The sequence below is a fragment of the Mytilus californianus genome, unplaced genomic scaffold (assembly GCF_021869535.1).
Source record: "Mytilus californianus isolate M0D057914Y unplaced genomic scaffold, xbMytCali1.0.p SCAF_10, whole genome shotgun sequence".
Classification (NCBI taxonomy): Eukaryota; Metazoa; Mollusca; class Bivalvia; order Mytilida; family Mytilidae; genus Mytilus; species Mytilus californianus.
Window position 1 is genome coordinate 78,544,998 of NW_026262582.1, and position 22,917 is coordinate 78,567,914.

The window sequence follows — 22,917 nt, forward strand, 5'->3', positions numbered from 1 at the left end:
AAAAAATTATAAGACCCAAAAAGACTGAGTTCGATAGATATAGTTTTCAAACAACCTCTGGAATACTTATTACAACGAAACTTAATTGAAGTTCCCTGATGGTTTCAACTAGGCCGCCAGCGGAGTTGATAGTTAACATTGTAAGTCTAGGGGGTATTGCGATTTTAGTAAAATAGTGAAAGAAAATGACAACATTCAAGTAGAACTTTTCTAAAGAAGGTACTCACAATTAGTGATTACTTTGCCTCTGATAAAAAAGCACATTTAACTTCTTTGCTCAAAATACATCCAAGTGAGCAATTTATAGCTTTTCTGCCAAGCTTGTATGTGGTATTCAGGAATAAAAGCAAACACTGGTAGATTCGGAGTCTAAATAATGGTCTTAGGAATAAAATCAAAGACTGGTAGGTTCGGATACCGAATGATGATTCCAAGTACGGTGTTATGTCTGCATGCAGACTACAAATAGTACAATGTAAGCTTGCTCGTAAAAATCCGACGCGTCCGAAGAAAAGCTAGCATCGGTCCAATATTTGTATTAAGTAGTGCTGTCCTATGTTTATACAGTATGTAGAAAAAAATGTGTTGGTTAGGTATATATATCATTTAGCACTTAACTATTTAAATACAGTATGCAGATTTACAGTAAAGAGAACGTGTCGTTCCTATATTATATAATTTAGCGCAGACTTCATTTTATACAGTATGTAGAACATGTAGAAGTGAGAGCGTCGGTCCCATAGATTTGTAATTTATCGCTGTTATCATTTTGATACATATGGTTAAAATTCTGAATGTTATTGTTACCTTTTATACGTAATATCAAGATCTTAAAAAATTGCAAAAAAAAAAATCTGCTGATTAAGGCTTATTATCCTATCGCGGTTCGAAGATTGGAAATGAATATAAAAATAAGATGTGGTGTGATCATAGGTCGCCATACTGCCTTCATTAATGAGTAAAACCCATACCGCAGAGTCAGCTTTAAAAGGCCCCGAAATGACAAATCTATCATGGTTAAGAGATAAGTTATTTCTTTGAATACCGGTTCAGCATGAAATTGAAATTTGTTATTTTGCTGGAATATGTTTTATATGTGCAGCTCTTGAAAGTGACAATATCGTTGTTGTGCAGAAAGCCGTGATTTGCATTTCGATTTCAATGAACTCTTAATTAATATATTGGATGAATACGCTTGTTTTCCCCAAAAAAGAGTCGAAAGATACATTCAAACCCTTAAGTCGAAAACAAACTGACGACACTATGGCATAAAACGAAAAACGACAAACAACAGTAGACGAAACACCACATAAAAAAGTAAAGATTGAGCAAAAAGAACCCAACCAAAATCGGGGGTAGATCTCAGGTGCTCCGGAATGGAAGGCAGATCATCTGCAACATGTGACACCCAAACTGATGCTTGGAATATTCAAAAAGTAATTTTTTAATTATCAACTCAACATAACGAGTTATACATGTTTAACTATTAACTAACAAAGGTTTTTAAACAATATCATGTCAATAATATCATCTTAATCAGTCTGTCCAAGGCATTTTACAAGGATTCCACGTACATGAATTGTCTGGGAAACTATTCTGTAAAATAAATTGGAAACAAATAAATTCACATTTCGTAAATATGGCATGCTGAGGCTTTTTTTTATTCGTTGTTTATGGATCTGAAGGTGCAATGAAATTAAAATTTCGTCAATGAATGTTTATTGTTCCAAACAGGTATTAACCAATCACAACGTTTTGGTGTAGTCTTTTGGAAAAATGACACAGATGGCATTAGATTCTGAAAGGGTAAATTGTTGTTATTTATATACGAGATGCAGTTCATCATGTTTATGTTCTGTTGTTGGAGAGTTTAGTACTAGTATTCATTGGACAGTTTTTTCTCTTTGACAATTTTGTCGGTACATATTGTTAAATGATGACAAACACTCGTAAATCCACTTTAAATATGTAAACCAAGATATCAAATGTAAAAGAATCAGATGACTCCAAACGAAGCGAGTCCGAGTGAGACGACGGGGAAAGTGTCTCGAATATACCGGGAAAACATGGGTTGAAAAACATCGTATTAGTGAACTATTTCGTGTGTGCGTCTTCCGGATTAATCAGGCACTTACTTTCTGTCTCTGATACTTTGAATTCCGCGTGGAGCATGCTTACAGTAGCACGACAACGCGTGCATTCTTTTTGTTTTTGTTCATAAACTGGAGGCTCTAAAGAGCCTGTATCGCTCACCTTGGTCAATGTGCATATTTAAAAAAGGAAACTCTCCAACTTTGTAGACGAGAATATAATTCATAACAAAAATCTCTGTTTTGTTGATCTTATATTACTGATCCTTCAGTCTGTTTAGTTTCTCTCTATCTTGCTCAAAACACAAAAGAGGGTAAACAAATCCTCATTTAAAGGCAATAACTCCTATAAAGAGTACCAGTCTACTAACTATATCGGCAAAATTTGACTTGTTAGTAGATCTTGCCTTGCTGATAATCTTTGTGATTTAAAATGTCTATTTATCTATCATAATGTTTATCGTATAAGACAAAACATGGTAAAAATCTTCATTAAAGGGCAATAACTCCAATAAAATGTTTTGGACGTTTTCCTCCGAATTGTCTTAATTGTAGATCTTGTCTTGCTGTTCATTTTTGCTTACATGTATATAAGTTTCTATCTATCTAATATAATTTTCAAGATAAAAGGCAAAAATGAAAAAAAATGGTAAAATTTGTCATTTAGGGGCAATAACTCCTATAAGAAGTTGTCTGGCAGTATTGACGTATAAGGACAATTGGTAGAGCTCAATCTGCTGAACATGTTTGCCTCGTCAGATTTTGTCTATTTCTAACGGTTTTCAAAATAAAAGGTAAAACTTGCATTTTACTCCTAGGTTCTATTTTTAGCCATGTTGGCCATCTTGGTTGGCAGGCGGGGTCATCGGACGCATTTCTAAACTGATGCTAAGTTTGGTTAAATTTCGCCCAGTAGTTTCAGAGGAGAAGATTTTTGTAAAGTTATTGACGACGGACGACGACGGACGATGACGGACGACAGACGCCAAGTGATGAGAAAAGCTCACTTGGCTCTTCGGGCCAGGTGAGCTACAAAGTAATGTATGTTTTTTGTTCATTTTTATGTCATTTGAATGTTTTGGAGTTTAGTGTGACGTCAATTTTCGCTGAACTAGTACACATTTTTGTTTCGGGGCCAGCTGAAGGCCGCCTCCGGGTGCGAATTTTCTCGTCGTGTTGAAGACCCATTGGTGGCCTTGGGCTATTTTCTGCTCTTTGGTCGGGTCTCTTTGACACATTCCCCATTTCCATTCTCAATTGTATGTACAATGTATGAAATCTGCTTCAAAGGCATACAATAACAAATCGGTCTGATAGGTATCAATTGGAATACAGACTGTGTGTTGGGTCCACAATGCTCTTCAATTTCCTACTTTATTTGGTCTCTTTATATTTTTTGATTCGAGCGTGACTGACGAGTCTTTTGTAGACGAAACGTGCGTCTGGCGTATACAATTTTAATCCTGGTATCAATGGTGAGTTAATCGATCAATATCAATTTACAAAGTTGACACATGTGCGGTTGATGAGAAAATCATGAGTTTGAAAATGTAGTCTTCGATGTTTTGTTGCTAAGACCAGTGTTGTTAAAGCTGTAACTTTGCAAAAAGATGAACAATGCTGTATTTTTATCAACAATACCATGTGTGCTAAGCATTATACATTAAACATTAAACATGTGCACATTTTCTTTTCTTTACCATATAGATTGATTGATTGATTGTTGGTTGCTTAACGTCAAGTGGCAAATATTTCATGCATGCTCAGGACGAAAACAAATTAACAATACATACAATAGGTAATATAAGCCGTCTGTGATGAAGGTCCGGGGGGGGGGGGGGGGGGATTCGGACTGCCACTGGAAAATGAGGGTATAATGGAGAAGGACACACATTTTGCTTTGCAACAGGTCACCTACGGGCCCATCAAAGAGTTGTTGCAAGGATTCTAAACGTGTAGAGAGCGTGTTGCTCTCTTTACACAATGTAATCGGATTAAATGTCCCCATTATGACCGGACGTGGATGCATACTTGTACATCCCGCACTTCCAAATGGGAATCCCACTTTAGTAAGGTTTCACTGCCGGTCGGAGGATAAGCAAGAGTGACAATATTTCTATTCTCTAAGTTATCCTTGTGGAGCTAAATAAATTAGTGTTTGTGAAATCTTGTTGATGTGTAGGTATATATGTTTAATGATATACACATTGAAGTATCTTGAAAAGAAAAATACAGCATGACAAGATTCTGAAAAAAATAATTGCATGATTTTGTGCAGTTTTTTTTCTTTTTATCACGATACCTTGGCTATACTACCCATAATATCGGTTTTAAGTTCCCATGTGTATCATAGAGTTTGAAACTTCAAAAGAGATGTTTCAGTCAAATTAGTTTCCATTTTACAATCCATTTTTAAACCTTTTCGTAGAAATTAATTTTTTCGTAAATTAAGTATATTTTGAAACACATATACTTACCAAGACAGTCATATCGTCATCCGCTATAGCCCAATCAAATACTTCCATATTATAATCTATTCGGTTCAGTTTTCCAGATTTTGGTATGGTAATAAACCCATGTTGTATACTCCATCTAATAAGGATTTGTGCTGGTGATTTCTTGTACCTATCACAGATGAAATCATTTTATCCTTTTTCTTTTTTCATGAAAGAGAGAAACGAAAGATACATTGTACCAAAGGGACATTCAAACTTATAAGTCAAAAATAAACCGACAATGCCATGGCAAAAAACGAACAAAAGACAAACAACAGTATTTAAATCACAACACAGAAAAGAAACACAACGACTCGCTATACGGCTATAAGCTTTATAGTTGTCATGAGCAAATGACGTGTACAACTAGTAAATGAGGAAATGTTGAAATAAGTGTGCACCATTGTGTGTTGATGCGATTCCCTCATTTTCATTTTTTGTGGCTAGTATTCTCTATAGAGTCTCATATTGAAATTTGGAACATCGGTAAATACTTATTTTCTTACAGTTTTTGTTCATCATAGTGCTATCTGTCTTTCCTTGAAATACCTTTCACATCCCGTAAACATTTTTTCACTGACAAATATGCTGAGCTAAAGGTTGCATGACAGCACTATTCGATTACGTTTTATCTCATTTTCTCTAAGAACATCCTAATCATATCAAGCATGGATGTGTACTTTGTTGCCCCCTAACTGCTTGCAAAGCAAATTTAAATTCCAATCTTCTTCAAGTTCTTAAATATTTATTAATTTACTGGTCGTCATTGACAATCAACCTCTTAGAAGTTTCATATATAATAGCTGTGATATTTGCATATTCAATAGTTTTGGACATCTAGTTTTAAGTGGCATGCTGACAACATCTGTAAACCACTTTAGATGGTTGCTTTTGACCTATTGATATTTTATGCAACTTATGTTGGAACTAAATTACAAAATAAAAACAACCCATACTTGTTTGCAATTTTCACAAGAGTAGGATCATCAAATCTTTTTCCTTTAACCAGAGGAGAATATCCCATCACAGTAATTCCTTTCTCTCGACAGTATTTTACTATTTCCGGTTTCTGTTGCCATGGATGCAGTTCAATCTGGTTCACTGATGGTGTTGGAAGCCCAGCAGATTCTAGACCCTCCAAATGTTGAACCCCAAAGTTAGAAACACCTACTGATCTGTAAATGCAAAAGATAAACTGAATAAAAAAGAAGTTTTTAAATTGCCGGCATTGATTTCAAATTCATAACTTTTTCACTCAATGGAGAATAGAAAAGTAGGACAAACTTTAGTTCCTGCTTATACAAAACAGGCTGTACATTGTGCAGTTTATGAGATATGAAAATGAACAAAAATTCTTATGTACCTTAAGATTTGCGTTTTCATTTTTTTTTCCAGATTTGCATTGAGAGCGAACAGAGTTTGTTCTGCCTTTGATTCAAATATTAATTCTATAATTGGAAACTAAGTCATTAATGTAATAATTGAATATTACATTGTCTCATGAATAGTGGGATCCTATGTACGTTGACAAAGTTCGCATTTGAAGTTCTGTATGGGTACATGTATTGAAAGTTTATGGTGTGAAATATCTGCTTTTTTTTATAGCAATATAATATAGGTTGAAATATTTTCCCTCTTGTGCATTAATTTACCAAAAATTAGCAAATACGTTTGAAAATCAATAACCACAAAAATTAGTAGTTTCACGCCTACACCCATGCCACGTTAAGGTATATTTCTCCTGTATAGAATCCTTGCATTAATTATTTAAATGATCCTGTAGTGACCTTTTGTAAGACAACTTTCTTCACTAGTTCAACGTATCTTCGTTCTCTTATAGCAGTCGACATTTCTACCATAGTCATGGTCGACTTTCTTTGCTGAACCTGCCTATTTAACTTGAAAAACTTGCCTGAGAAAAATATAAAAAAAACGGGTTGACCATATGATTTTCCTATCATGTACGTGGAACTTACGATTCCACGTATTGCTGTCTCATCTTCCATCTATTCAAATTTAACAAATTCCTTATCACTGCCTCGTGTTTAATAACTAAATTCAAAAATGAATAAACGATATTGTTTAAAATGAACTCTGTGTCACGAGTTGCTATAACAATTCATGATATCCGTTACCTGACAAGGTCTTTCTGTTTTAACTCCAGCATGGCTTTGTATGTTTCCACTACTTGACCACTACTAGGTGAATGTATCAGATACAGATCTACGTACTGTAAATCAAGCCTATACAATAAATGCATGAGACAGGCCCAGGTTAAGGGACATGATTGACAAAATCAGTTTTCCTAAGTATGTTCTAAACTTTTCAGTCGCAGAGATTACAATTCTGTTTCACGTGAACTCTTTAAAAGCATTGATACAACAGGTGATTACTAACCCATTGCTCTTGTAAATTTTGTACTTTCTGAACAATAGGTACCCCTTTTTATAATAAAAGTGCGGAAAACCGATTACTTGCATGCATTTTCAAGGACCACTTCTCTGCACAAAATAATCAGAGCGAAACAAAATTCAAACATAATCTGTAACTAGTCATAATTAAACTATATACTAAATATCAAATAAATATCTTCAAGCACTAAGACAAAAATGTGGAAATTTGATTTGCCGGACTGATAGACGGACAGGAGGCAAGACGGAAGGCTTTTTCGAAGTTCTACCCAGTTCAGCTTAGAACAAGAGGCTGTCAGAGTGACAGCAAACCGGATTTTCCTGAACAGTTCAGCAAGTATGGACACAACATTTAAGCTTAAAACAGCTCTGAATTTGGATTGAATATTTAAAATAGATTATTATCTAATTAATAATGAAAACGATTTTTGCAAATCTGAACCCCAAAACAGGATCAAGTAAAAATTGAACATTAACACACACACAACAAAAATAAAATACCACATAACAACTGTGACATCTACCTTCATAACACGCATGACTTAAAAAAAAATAGTTATAAAGAAATTTTTGACAACTAATGACTAAAATGAATTGAACAGAGACAATCATTAATAGACCAAAATCCATATATACTTAACCATTTCTGTTCAAAGGGAAATAACTCAACCTTATTTCCATGAACCAGTGATATAAACAGCAAAAATAGTTCTCTAAAATTAGTTAATTTTATGATATTATATCTATTTTCAAATTATAATCAAAAATCTAAATACCACTTAGATTCAGCATATCAAAGAACACCAAGAATTCAATTTGTTTTAAATAAAAAAAGTTGTATTCTGGACCCTATGGACCTAAATGTGAACCAATTTGAAGACAGGCCTCAAAATTAAAAAAAAAATCTAACAAGAGACCAAATGACAAAGAAATTAATTATTAATTTCTGCTCAAAGGGAAATAACTCACTTTCATATAATAAAAATAAATTTTGCTACTGAAAGGTCTAAAACTCAACAACAAGAACAGCTAAAATCGTGAAAATTGAACTTGACCTTTATTTAGTCACATGAAACAACATATCTAAATTTGAAAAGATTTCGTTTAAGGGTTTTCATGTTAATGAACGGACACTGTTTGGCAGACGCCCGCCCGCCCGCCCGTCCGCCCGAACGCCCGCCGTACACCCCAAAATCAATAACCGATTTTTCTTTCGAAAATCCGGTTAAAAATTAAAGAAGGAGATGTGGTTTGTTGCCAATGAGACAACCCTGTGTTTAAATTTCATAGATTTCTATTTACTAATTACTAAAGTTATCGTCCGGAAACCAAATGTCTTCAGACGACGCGGACGACGACGACGATGCCGACGACGTGATACCAATATACGACCGCAAAATTTTTTGCGGTCGTATAAAATTGAAGCGGACTTAAGAACTTATAGGTAATTGAACGGTCCTCAACATTAAGCAAACTCCATATGGTATTGACAGCTATAAAAGGCTCCGACATCACAAAGATTGAAAATTTCAAACGAAAAAACCACAACCTGTTTTTTGACAAAACAATAAACGTAAAACAAAAACCGACAACCACTGAATTACAGGCTCCTAACTTTGGAAAGGTGCAAATGGAAAGTTGAGGGTTTATTACAAAAATGAAGAGATGTGGTACGATTGCCAATGAGACAACTACAATGTATCAACCAGAGATAAACATGTGTGTGAGCGCTCAATACTCTCCCTAGCCTGGGACATCGGTGTAACAGCACAACATATAAAACTGTTAAAATTAGTTTGCAATGACAAGTATGCAATTTGCATATAAAATGCATTTTGATTTTTTTCAAGACATTCGCGTGCTTCTAGTGTCTAAAGTTATACAATGTTTTAACTTTTTTGACATTTTCATTAGAAGACATTTCAATATAAAATCATCGTTGAAGTTCATAAACGTTTTGCAACATGCTTGCATGAAGCTCATTTCAAAAGTTTAAGGCAAAAGTGAGATTGGTGGCAACTTTAAAAAGCTTAATAGTATATATATATTTCAGTGTGGTAGTATGTATACTATTGTCAAGTGTAAAAAAAGAATTGCTCTTACAAATTAGACTGATATATGCAAAGTTACTAATCCATGTAATCTACGAATAATGTTTGTACGTGAACATTAGGAAAAAATCCACATAATTAAAGGTTTCTGTAAAATCTAGGAATAGATAAGTACGAAAACTTACTAAGGAGTTTGTTTTGCTTTGTGGAAAGTATGAATATACAGTCAACTACGGCCTGGTGGTGATAGTGGGCGCATTAAACAAGATGCCCGTAATGAAAGTTCCATGTGCAAGGGTCTTTACCAAACCATTTGCTTATTGATTTTTCATTTTCTAAAAATCTTTTATCGAAATTTGTGAATTTGACATATCTTTTACGGGGTGTAGGGTACTACCTTTGGTAGAACCCTACAGGTAGTCAAATATAAGACGTTTTTAATACGGAGACAGAGAAATTGGAATGGGTCGAATTTGGCGCTCAATGTTGTGAGAGTTACATCATAGACGATGTGACGTCAACGTGGGTCAATTGCATAGCTATGTCAGTAGTCCCATTCATAGACAATGTGGCAGCCAAGTGATGCATTTACTAAAATGAGTGCAAATGATCGACAAAATAAGATAAAATCGTTAGTGGATTTAATATTTAATTACAGACATCATGAATAATCTACAGAATTCTATATTTCTCAAAAAAGAACCATGGAACTAAGGAAACGCGCGTGACGTCCCCCGGAGTAATGGATAGCAAGTCCGGGTATGTGGGTTAGCAACACCCAGGGGCTATGGGTTTTGTAACGATGTGCTTTTACCAATCAAAATCCTAAAAATAAACTAAGCCGGGGATAAGACTTTTTAGCATGTTTTCTAAGGTTACTGCTCAATTGACGTACATCCCACATCTCCTTTTGTTCATACTTGCAAGTTTTGAAATTCGATATAAATGATCATCGGTATATAAGTACAATGTATAATAGATTTGTGTTTCTCCCACTTGAATAATGTTGGCTTCAAAAATATAGGAACAAAGTACTTCGTAAAGTAACGCATATCTTACATTTTTAAGCTTTGGTTAAATATTTTCTTACACCGACTGAATCCATTATCCCACAACTTGGTGACAACAAATATATCTTCTCGATTTAATCCGGATTTCTTTATACCCATTCCGACATCGGCTTCATTCCTAAAATAAAATAAATCCAAATTAACGTAGAGGTCAATCTTTGTGCTGCGTACTGTACATGTGATTCTGTAAAACAAATGAGAGTCTTGATGGGGTGGTCTCTCGTTTACTTTTTATTTTTTTTTTACCCTTTTATATCTATTATTTGTTTATTTTGTCCATTATTCTCCATTCTTTATATTTTAGCACCCCATTATTTTCTAGTCTCTATTCTTGTTTTCCCTTTTTATCTTTTCTTTATTTTTTGTCTTTGCACTTTTGTTCCATTATTTTCTATTCTGTAAACCCAATCCAGACCATCACACATCACATTCGAAGTTGTTTTTGAATGATAGTGACTGTTAGTGATATATGGGGAAATAAATTTCTGTATATTCGGTAATCATGATATTTTATAATATATCAACCCTTATCAAAAGCAATACTTCAATTCCGAGATAGTTCGTTTTACGCCCTCTCTTTTTTTCGGTCCATGCATCCACCCTTTGTAAACCCGAAGCTTGCAAGATATTCAATACAATTAATGGATTTCTGTATTATGTATATCTACCTTTATGCATACCATTAAAAATAATTTGTGAAAATTCTATAAAAAAATTTATTAAAACAAATTTACCAGTATATACTAGCTTTATTTACTGTCCGTGATCTTATTGGAAAACACACACCTTTTAATTTCTTAGCTTGAAAAATAACAGCCTGTTTCCGACTTAATAAGAAAATCAATATGTAGGTTTGATTGTAGTTAAAAAAAATGTGTACATCTTTTCAAGCCCATATAAAACAGCATAACCCCCTACCCTTGAATGTAAATGGTTGTTCCCTTAACTTAATTGAATTCGATTTCGATCCGAATTGGAAAAGCCTCGAGTTTGCCCAATTCATCTATTAGCCATACCAAATATCATTACATTTAAATTCTACATTTTGCATTTCAGATTGTTTATCCCTCAGGCTTTTATTATTCGATCCTGTATATATTAACTTAATAATCATAAGGATAAGACTGTAAACAATTTGATTGATTGGTGTTTAACGCCTATTGTGCTATTTCGTGACATTCAGTTTTTATTGGTGGAGGAAGCCGGAGTGGCTGGAGAGAACCACAAACCTTCGGTAAGAAAACTGACAATCCTAATCGATTTTAAAGATCGGAGTCGACCGCACCTACCATGCGCGGGATTCGAACTCACAACCTCAAAGTTGACAGGCTAGTGATCGAAACAGTAGTTCAATCACTTAGAACATTCGGCCACCGAAGCCCCTCTGTTAACTAAAGAATTTACAACATATCTATCAAAATGTGTAATAGAATAATTTTGATCATATATTCGAATGCAAGGTAAAATTCGAACATTTCACGCTATAATTATTTTTGATATGGAACCATCGCTTTTCTTCCGGAGAAAACATTTTACTTAGATTTTGTTTCTTTTCTTTGGGTTTGTTTTCAAATAGAAACACACTATATTTTATCTGATTTTCCACCTTAAAGTAATAATGAAACGATTTTTTTTCTAGATGTTTATAAATGTTTTGTTTAAAGATCCCGCCACAAAAGATGAATGAGTGGTGCCAAATATCAAGGAAATTATCAATGAATAATGATTATATACCAACCCATAAAATTCTGCGGTATCTATTAGTTGATATCCTTTCGATAAGGCGTACTCGACTGCTTTTTCTGCCACTCCTCCGCTCCCAGAAGATGCTTCATACATACCAAGACCAAACATTGGCATACATACTCCATCGTTTAAAGTCAATCTAGAGGTAATGTCTGTTGCTATAGATACCATTCTTTTCGTCATAATACACTATCCTAAATTACAACATAAAACGCAACCATTTAACAAAAAAAAAAAATGAATAAATGAAAAATTAGTGTGTAGATTATCGGGTTTTCTACACATTGATATTTATGATATTTATACACAGAAATCCCAATAGTCTGTTTATCGTGCTATTTCTAATCTTTTTCCATTCTTAGACAGTTATACGCTTAACAAAAGTAATGCTGCGTTCACACGTAATTCGAATTCGATTCGCAATAATTAATTCGAATTAGTTTAATTCGTATTCGAACAGTTTTACGTCCGAACGTAAATTTTAATACGAATTGCAATGCCCGTCAAACTCGCTTTACTGTCCGAACGACGTTAACTTTTAATTCAAAATTATTAATTAATTAATTATAATTTAAAACAAAACAACCATTTTAGAGCCAATAACATCTCCAAACTTGCTCTCCTGATCTGATATGGCATTTATCGGAATTATTGTTCCTTCTCATTTCAACAACAGGGATAGATTTTTCCTATTTTTTGCAAGAACATTTTTTTCCTGTTATTTTGCACAAATCATTGTTAAACGAAAAAAAAATTGACGTCATCATAGTTTACACCTATGATATTTTCGCGGACACGAATTATTAGTGTTACGTTTGTTTTCAATTTTAAAGAATCAAGAAATAGTGATGATATTCTTTTAATTTGTCCGTCCAAGCACTTGTTCGGGTAATTCGAATTGCAATGTAGAAAGTGTCCATACCATAGGTTAATTCGAATTGACGCGAATTAACTAATTCGCATTAACGAAAACGCATTTCTAATGCGAATTGGATAATGCGAATTAGCCAATTCGAATTCGATTCGAATTAAAAAAAGAAGAGTGTTAGAACGCGATTAGCGAATTCGATTAGCATTCGATTTGAATTCAATTCGGATTAAATGTACGTGTGCACGAGGCGTGCATTATCTTGATAACGTCTTCTCGTACATAACTGATAACTTTTCCTCAAACAGTATTGCGTCACTGATAAGTTCTGCTCACGGCTCAAAGTTGTAATACGAGAATTACGGAGCCATTGAGCAGGGTGATATATAGGCAAAGGGAAGGGCGATAATTTATCATATTCCACTAGACTAAAGTGCAAATATAGCTCCAAATAATCGGTGACATCCTGTTAGTCCGACAACCATTATTCCGACATCCCATTATTCTGGCAGCCCACTACTCCGACATCCCATTATTCCGACAGCCCATTATTCCGACATCCCAATATTCCGACAGCTCATTATTCCGGTAATGCATCTGTTATAAGTGTATGGGTAAATTTTCTCCAAAAGATCAACTCCATTCTCGATAATATTTGTAGTTGTCAGTTAAGATTCCTATTATTCTTCATGCGGGATATTTGTCTCAGTGCCTTGGAGTTGATATAAATGCTTATTTCAACTGCTGAGTCCTTATTCTCGGCCCCCCTTTTTTTACGGGTCCGGGTATTTTATTTGTCTTTATATTTCGGCGTTTGGGTGTCCATTATCATTCTGTGCTGTTTGAATTAATTAAATTAGTCTTTTTCACAATACGTGTTGTTATTCAGTTTAACTCCCGATTAAATTTAAGAGAGAAATCTATGCTGTGCATTCCGAAAATGGGAAATAATACAACTTTGACTATGGGCATTTGGTATCAATTAGGGCCTTTTTGAGTTGTAAATTTCAATTTAACTGAAAATGTACATACTTTAAGGCACCGACCATATCTGTTTGTGAGGGGGGCATGTTTATGTCTTAATTAAAATTGAGAATGGAAATGGGGAATGTGTCAAAGAGACAACAACCCGACCACAGAACAGACAACAGCAGAAGGCCACCAACAGGTCTTCAATGCAGCGAGAAATTCCCGCACCCGGAGGCGTCCTTCAGCTGGCCCCTAAACAAATATATATACTAGTTCAGTGATAAATGGATAATGAACGCCATACTTTTTTGATTTGTATAAAAAATATTTGATTCATAAATAAAACCCCCCAAAAAGTGTTTAATTTGAACGCTGTGTACCCGTTGAATAAGTACTGTTTCTAAAATAATATTATTTTCTTGAAATAATTTGAAAACAGTTTGCTTCTGCTAACTATTTAAAACTTTTAACTATTTAAAACTTTTTTCATTGGAAACAAAATAGACTCTTGAAAGAAACCATGCATCGGACCCTAGTAAACTCAGCGTATATTCTTTTAATGAAAACACGTAAACAGAGCCTCTACAACCACTTAGGTCAGAAAACCACGGGTCATAATTCTTAACGCATGGCTGTTTGTATCACAATGGAGTTCTTTTTCAATTTTACGTAAATTTTGGTGAAAAACAATCATAATAAAACAAAATCTAATGGAGTTCAATATCTATACGTTGGTTTAACTAGTTTTAAGTGTCTATTGTTTGTTCTTGTGTAATATAAAAACAAGGAGATGCGGTATGCTTGCCAATGAGACAACTAGCCACCAAAGTTCAAATGAAGTGGATGTAAGCAATTATAGGCAACCGTACAGCCTTCAACAATGAGAAAAACCCATACCATATAGTCGACTTAAAAAGGTCCTGACATGAAAAATATGAAACAATTCAATTGAGAAAACTAACGATTTAATTTATAACAAACAATTTACGAAAAACAAATATGGCAGACATGTACATGAAGAATGTGGCGGGGTTAAACATGTTTGAAGGCGCCAACCTTCCCCAAACTTGGGACAGTGGTGCAACAGTACAACATAAGAACAAACTATATAGATCAGTTGAAAAGGGCTTAATTCATAAAATAGACACAAAGCAGAAAAACATCTAACAAAAATACAGACCCGACGTGGCAGGGTATTTATACATCCCTAACAACAACAAAAACACAAAGTACAGTTCTCAGAGTACTTGCAGTTACTGACAGCTAGTTCAAAGCCAATACTAACTAATTAAAAAATATCTATCTAAGTTCTTGTCGCGCGTGTGTTTTTGTCAAATGGTTTCCCTTCTCCTGGACTAACGCTTGGTTTGTCTACCATTCATTGGTTAAGTCAAGAAAGTTGTTGAGGCAAACTGACTGTGCATAACACTAATATAAAAATGAAGATGTGGTATGATTGCCAATGAGACTACTTTCCACAAGAGACCAAATGACACAGAAATTAACAAACTACAGGTCACCGTACGGCCTTCAACAATGAGCAAAGCCCATACCGCACAGTCAGCTATAAAATGCCCCGAAATGATAATGTAAAACAATTCAAACGAGAAAACTAACGGCCTAATTTATGTACAAAAACTGAACGAATAACAAATATGTAACACATAAACAAACGACAACCACTGAATTACAGGCTCCTGACTTGGGACAGGCACATACATAGAGAATGTGGCGGGGTTAAACATGTTAGCGGGATCCCAACCCTCCCCCTAACCTGGGACAGTGGTGTAACAGTACAACATAAGAACGAACTATAAAAATCAGTTGAAAGAGGCTTAACTCATCAGATGGATAAACATATAAATACTACAAATACAAATGGATGTGGCCGGGTACTTGTTCATCCAAACAACAAAAAGACACTAAGTACAGATCTGAGAGTACTCGCAGTTACTGACAGCTAGTTCAAAGCCACTAACAACTATTAAAAAAAATCATGCATCTAAGACTAAATTATCAATCTGTTCACATCAAACATCCAATGGATTTAGTGTAAAGACGTCATAAACAGTCAGAGAAAAACATGACCTTGTGCAATGCCAAGATAGAGGTATCGACAGATTGTAGATCCATGAATGTGTATATGTATATAACAATAATATTAAGTTTGCTTTTAATTTACTGATAACAAAATCAATATTAGTACCAATAAAAACAATATTTAATGATCTTATTACAGTGTTGAATTGGTAAACTTTTAGCATAAGTGTATTTAAGGATCGATAAGTTTACCAGGATCGTTTCTAAATTTCCGGGCACGGTAAACAATAAACAATATTGCCGTAAAAATGAGGATGTGCAATCCCGTTTGAAATAAGTTTTCTACAGGTACAACCAAACTTCAAAACCAAATTTTATATCTGTGGAAGAATTTAGTAAAGGTTTTAAGTAATTTGTGGTAACGAAATCCTGCCTTAATAATTTACCAGTAATACATAGATTACGTTCGTTAAAATCAAAAACGTCACACCAGACACGGGCATAGCGAACGAGTTGTGAAATATAAACACCGTAAGATGGTGCCAAAGGAACATCACCATCCAAAAAGGGAAAATTAACAATAGGGAACGAAAAATCGTTCCTTTTGTCGTAAATTTTAGTGTGGAGTTTCCCTTGTAAAACCGAAATATCTAAATCTAGGAAAGGACAGTGAGTTGTTACCGTTTAAATTTGATTTATTTAAAGTAAGTTCCTTTGGGTAAATTTCGCAGTATATTGAGAAAATTCTTGATTATTTAACGAAAAAATATCATCAAGATAACTGTAAGTGTTGTTGAATTTATCAACTAAATGCAATTTAGACGGGTTTTTACTGAGTTTGGTCATAAACTGTGATTCATAACAGTACAAAAACAATGTATAGATTTTGTTTTTAATTTTGAGTAAATTGGCGTCAATGTATCTTAAAGAAGCGTGTGATGCTGAATGTTTATCTAAAATGCGAATATTGAAGAAAACAGATACTACAGTACTATAATTGACAATATCCTGTTAAATGTACAGTGTATGTTAATGCATCACAATACGGAGTCCCAGTAGAATACCGCCCTTAGGGCGCGTTAAAAAAATGCATCAGTTTGCCTCACCGTTTAGCAAATTTATGATTTTTTTAAAAAGTCGTAGGTTGTTTTAAATGAGACGCAGAGTCGCCCACCTAATATCTAAGGTGGCGGGTCGGATTTGGTCATATTGGAGCCATACAATATTCAATATACAGAATAGATTCGGTATTTTATAAAGCAAATCATATTCTGAGCCCCGCCTAATTTGTTGAAAATAGTTTGATGAGAATCTGATTAAATAATTCCCTGTATAACGTAATTCGAATTCTGCACATATATATTACGTTATTAAAATTCTGTATAGTCTGTATATGCGTATGCAAAGAATTTCACTTCATAATTCTGTATACACAAGTCTATTCATACGGAAATAGTTCTGTATATCCGGTTTTTTTTCAATTCCGTAAATAAACGATTTCTGTATATCAGGCATTGGGCGAATTACATTGCAATGTAATGCATTATATTACAATTACTTTGACAAAACCCTGCATTAAATTACAATTACAATCACATGCATTTATCAAAGTAATGCATTTAATTACAATTGCTTTTGCAAAGTAATGCATTGAATTACACATTACATTTGTAAATTTCATTATCAAATGAAAAGAAAAATCAAACATTTTAAAAAAACAACATGAAGTCACAAAAAATTCTAGCATATGCAGTAACTGTTCCATAAAATTGAGAATGGAAATGGAGAATGTGTCAAAGAGACAACAACCCGACCATAGAACAGACAACAGCAGAAGGTCACCAACAGGTCTTCAATGCAGCGATAAATTCCCGCACCCGGAGGCGTCCTTCAGCTGGCCCCTAAACAAATATATATACTAGTTCAGTGATAATGAACGCCATACTAAACTCCAAATTGTACACAAGAAACTAAAATTAAAAATAATACAAGACTAACAAAGGCTAGAGGCTCCTGACTTGGGACAGGCGCAAAAATGCGGCGGGGTTAAGCATGTTTATGAGATCTCAACCCTCTCCCTATACCTCTAGCCAATGTAGAAAAGTAAACGCATAACAATACGCACATTAAAATTCAGTTCAAGAGAAGTCCGAGTCTGATGTCAGAAGATGTAACCAAAGAAAAAAAAACAAAATGACAATAATACATGAATAACAACAGACTACTAGCAGTTAACTGACATGCCAGCTCCAGACTTCAATTAAACTGATTGAAAGATTATGTCTTCATCATATGAATATCAGGCACAATCCTTCCCGTTAGGGGTTAAGTATCATACCATCATAACATATATGAGAAGAACATAACCCGTGTCATGCCAACAACTGGTTTTTAAATAATTGTGTTTAGTGCCGATGCAAAGACCCTATAAGTGAATCAATATTAACGCCAAAATATGCAATCTTTAATGACCTGACAACAGTATCGTAACTATATCCCTTCTTAATAAGTCTATTTAAAGGTTTTGTTAGCTTCAGAGGTGAATACTGACATTTTTGTGCTTTATAAAGAATATTTCCATAAAAAAATGGATGTGAAATACCTGAACGTATAAGAAGTCTGCATGTTGAGCTATATTTACGAATGATGTCCTTATACCGATGATAAAATTTAGTAAATGTTTTGACTAGTTTGTGATATCGAAAACCCTGGTGTAATAATTTTTCAGTAATACATAAATTTCTCTCGTTAAAATCTAAAACATTGTTACATACACGAGCGAATCGTACAAGTTGAGATATATAAACACCGTAAGATGGTGACAAGGGAACGTCACCATCTAAAAAAGGATAATTAACGATAGGAAATGAAAAATCATCTCTTTTATCATATATTTTAGTATTAAGCTTTCCATTAATGATATAGATATCAAGATCGAGGAAAGGGCAGTGGTCATTGTTAGTATTAGCTTTATTTAAAGTAAGTTCAACAGGATAAATTTCTTTAGTATACATACTGAAGTCGTCATTATTGAGAGCCAAAATATCATCCAAATATCTAAAAGTATTATTAAATTTGTGTATCAGATGTTGTTTCGATGGGTCTTTGCTGATTTTTGTCATAAATTGTAACTCATAGCAATACAAAAAAAGGTCCGCAATAAGTGGTGCACAGTTAGTCCCCATTGGAATTCCGATAACCTGACGATATACGGAATCTCCAAAGCGTGTATTGAATTTAGATATACATGTAAAAAGTCTATTCAATACGACTATTACATTTTAACATCATAAGGGTTTCGAAGGTTTTATCCTTCATGCACATTTTATGTTTCAAGGTATACATCCTGTGTTTTCTCTGAAAAGATATTACAGAGATGAAGTTTGATACTTATTTTAACTTAATGTTTACTTTACTTTTATAAATATACATTGGTTTTTTAATTTCAATCAAAATATTTACTAAGAATTTCTTTCCTAATTATATAATAAACATAGAGCTTAATTTATGATCAAGTGCCAACATGGCGAAAAGATTGATTGTAAATCAAACTAATTAGTGTTTTATGACAATGTTCAATTATCTGTTATTTAATCATGACAAGGTTTTCATTGATCTTTTGACAACAATGGAACACTTTTACAGTAATGTTTTTCAAATATCAATCTTTTTATGCAGGAAAATGTATGAAATAAAATGAAATAAAAAAAGAACTCAATCTGATATACAGTGTTGTGTTATTCATTTAGAATTGTAATTTGGTCATTCCAGTATTCTAGTATTTATACCAATTTTTTTCAAGTTCTACCTGGGGCAAGGCTTAATCTCTAAGTTCCCTCTAGTGATTTATTTAAAGTGTGATAAATAAATAGGAAATAGAAAATCAATTTTTAAATGATTATGTTCTTAGTTAATCAAGACATTAGCTAAATCTCCAACAATCTGTTAAAGATATATAGTATGTGAAAAAAGTAATGCCATGTAATGCAATGTAATGTATGAAATTACACAACTTTTTGCGAAAGTATGCATTAAATTACAATTACATGTAATGCAAAAATTGCTGCATTACACATTACATGCAATTACCTGGGAAAATGTAATGCATTACCATGCATTACAATTACAAATTTGCATTACCCCATGCCTGCTGTATATACGAAAAGGCGCGAAAATACACAAATTGAATAATATACCTCTATACACAAATTGTAAGTACGTATCTACAGATTATGAATTAAGTAACTATACATGTATATAAAAAGTATTAGAACTACCTATATAATATATACGGAATTATTTCTGTACATATGTAATAACATATACGTTATAGTACAGACAGTCTGAGACATATTTTTTTAACCCTGATACCGGGCAATAATTATTTCTAAGTGTCGGACCAATGGGTTGTCGGATTATTGGGCTGTCGGAGCAATGGGTTGTCGGATTATTTGGCTGTCGGACCAATGGGTTGTCGGACCAATGGGCCGTCGGACTAGTGAACTGTCGGACTAATGGGATGTCGGCGTGTAACCAAATAATCAACGTTATCAGTGACAAAAAATATTATATATGTTTATAACTTTGTCCACACCATGCATCAATTCTAAGGACATGAGATGTGTATATGTAATCACAGGCACTTGTTATATAAACAATTAATTGATCATTATATTTCTGTTAAAAATAATCAAGCCTGTTTAAACCACGATGTCATTAAATGTTGCTATTTTGTAATTGAAACCCTCCATTTAACAAGCTTTTCAATTACACAAAGTCAATACACTAGAACACCACCTCCTCAATAATTGCAATCTATCTTTTGCATTAACCATAATCTATTGGTGTAAATGAGATACATATAATCGGGCTTACGCCCTCATGGTGGTATACAGTACATACAGACTGCATATAACGGTCAGAGACAAATGCCTCTGTATATAATTCATATCGTTATTGAAAATATTTTGCTAAATTGCAGGGCTTAAAAAAAGTGTCAAATGTTGTTACATGTATGTATACATGTAATTACTTTGTTCTAGATTTTGACATTAGTCGAAAACATTATACCGTGGAAGTTGTAAATTTTCATGTCAACCGCGATCCTTTCCAAACAGAGGTTTATAATTTCCCAAACAAGCAAGTATTATTATCAAAATGAAGCGTGTTATCTCACCTTGTAGAATGAATTGACTTGTTTACATTCTACTTTCACTTTCACTTTAGAAAATTACTCCCCTTTGGGTAAACCCGACTACCAAATTTGAAGACCACTTAACGTATAACAAAAAGAACGTTTATAAATTACAAATCGATTTATATATTGTTATAACTGTATCATAATAACAGTAAAATGCATTTGCAACCGGACCTTTTGTTTTATCTATTTGTTTCGTATTTGTATTTCCAAAAAGTTGATCTGATATAACATTACATAATTCAGTCATTCTAAAAGATATTAATGTGTTAACTTTGTATTTCAAGTTCCTAAGAACGTAAGATTCTCTACTTATACCTCTATCATTCCAAATGAATACTGAATCTTACCCCTTTCAAGATCATTTCTGCACAGGAGATTATTTGACATTTATCTAATATGAGGTTCCGGATTAGGTTCAAGGGATAGAGAATAATCGGCAAAACGTACATAGTAAAAGGCAAACAAAATATAGAATAGAGGAGTATGGGGTTCTGGAATATAACGAATAGATAATTAAGGGTGCTAAGATATAAAATATAAAGAATAATTTGCAAACAAAATTTCAGGAATAGAGAAAAATTACCTGAACAATTAAAGAGTACAAAAAATGAGACGATCCCCGTTGGTATTTTCTGTTCTATTAACTACAGCAAACCGTTTATTGATTGATGAATGGCTTCTTAGCGTCAATCGGCAAATACTACATGCACAATGTATATAATTAGGATTGGTCTAAATTATTATTTGAAATTAAACGAACTTTGCACTTTATCGACAGGCTGATCAATATCAATTTTAACATCCTAGTTCCTATGTTACAGTCTGTAGGAAAACATATCACCGTTACTGGACCATTCATTTAATTAAACTCGTGTTAAAACGCCTAGAATTGTTTTGTTTTGTTTGTATTGTTTTGTTTTGTTTTTTTCTGTTTTTCTGTTTTTCTTTTGGTTATTTTCTTTTTTATACTAAGATAAAGATAACATTCTACACATAACACATTGAACATCTGGTAATCTTTTTTTAAAGTTACTATCACGTATAAACTTATGAATAAAATATCAAAACAAATAAAATAAAACCAAATGTTAAAAGGCAATAATAACAGGACAGTCAGTCTAATAAATCAAATAACATCTACCCGAGAGGGTGATAGAGCAGATGGTTACCCCTCGAAAAGACATTGTCAACCTTAGCTTCGCCCCGGTTTACAATATGTTTTCTCGGGGTAACAATCTGCTCTATCACCCTCTCAGCTATGTGTTATTTATATAATATTCCACTAGTACAAATATAGCTCTAAATTATTTTTCTCTCGGCATCACTACGATTGACAATACTTTTTACTCGAGGTGACAATCTCATCCATCATACTCTACTAAACTATTTGTTATCTATATACTGACTCCAAGCCGGCAAGTCTTTGCTCTTTCTACTAATTGACAGATGCTAAGAGCATTCGGGACACCTCGGGAGATCTTACAATCTAGATGTAGCGTAGCACAATCTGCCCAGGTCTGCCGATTGGTGCTAAGCGAAAAAGCAGCAATTTCAATGTGTAACCTCTTTGGACTGACTGGACATAGAATTGAAGCAATTAAAAGACCTTCCTCGCACGAGGCAGGCATTTTAATATGAATAAAAGGAGGTTTGGATACGTATACATTGGTGTTACAGAAATACAACAGTACAACAAAACAAATGACAAAAGACACATCAGGTATCACCATCCGAAACCACGGAGGCATCCGAATCCAGAGGATCTCGAGAAATTAATGAAAAGTTTGTAACGATGGGTAAGTAAGTTTGTAGAGACCATTAGCTCAAATTGTTATCAATATTATTCTCTATAATATACATATCAATTATTTGATAAAAAGAAATGTGAGACAGCTAGCAACCCAGCGACACAAGTACTGTAAACCAACTTATGTTAGCGGGATACTTTATTTTGCGTTTAGCCCTTTCTAGCTCACT

General features: G+C 33.8%; 1 protein-coding gene across 1 annotated transcript; it reads right to left on the reverse strand.

Annotated features, from left to right (window-relative positions):
* Positions 1–1,472: 1,472 nt before the first annotated feature.
* LOC127718604 (uncharacterized oxidoreductase YtbE-like) lies at positions 1,473–20,955 on the reverse strand. The gene is made up of 7 exons (XM_052224679.1): positions 20,917–20,955; positions 11,856–12,057; positions 10,107–10,235; positions 6,721–6,828; positions 5,542–5,760; positions 4,568–4,715; positions 1,473–1,596 (listed from the first exon to the last, which is right to left on the reverse strand). Exons 2-7 carry the CDS (start codon positions 12,044–12,046, stop codon positions 1,537–1,539), a joined length of 855 nt encoding a protein of 284 aa, XP_052080639.1. The 5' UTR covers positions 12,047–12,057; positions 20,917–20,955; the 3' UTR covers positions 1,473–1,536.
* Between the last annotated feature and the right edge of the window lie 1,962 nt (positions 20,956–22,917).

Coding starts and splice junctions, on each gene's coding strand:
- LOC127718604 (XM_052224679.1), bottom strand. CDS start 12,046: ATGACGAAAAGAATGGTATCTATAGCAACAGACATTACCTCTAGATTG. Junction 6,829..10,106: donor TTTAACCAAAGCTTAAAAAT/GTAAGATATGCG, acceptor TTTATTGTATAG/GCTTGATTTACAGTACGTAG. Junction 4,716..5,541: donor CTTGTGAAAATTGCAAACAA/GTATGGGTTGTT, acceptor CATCTGTGATAG/GTACAAGAAATCACCAGCAC.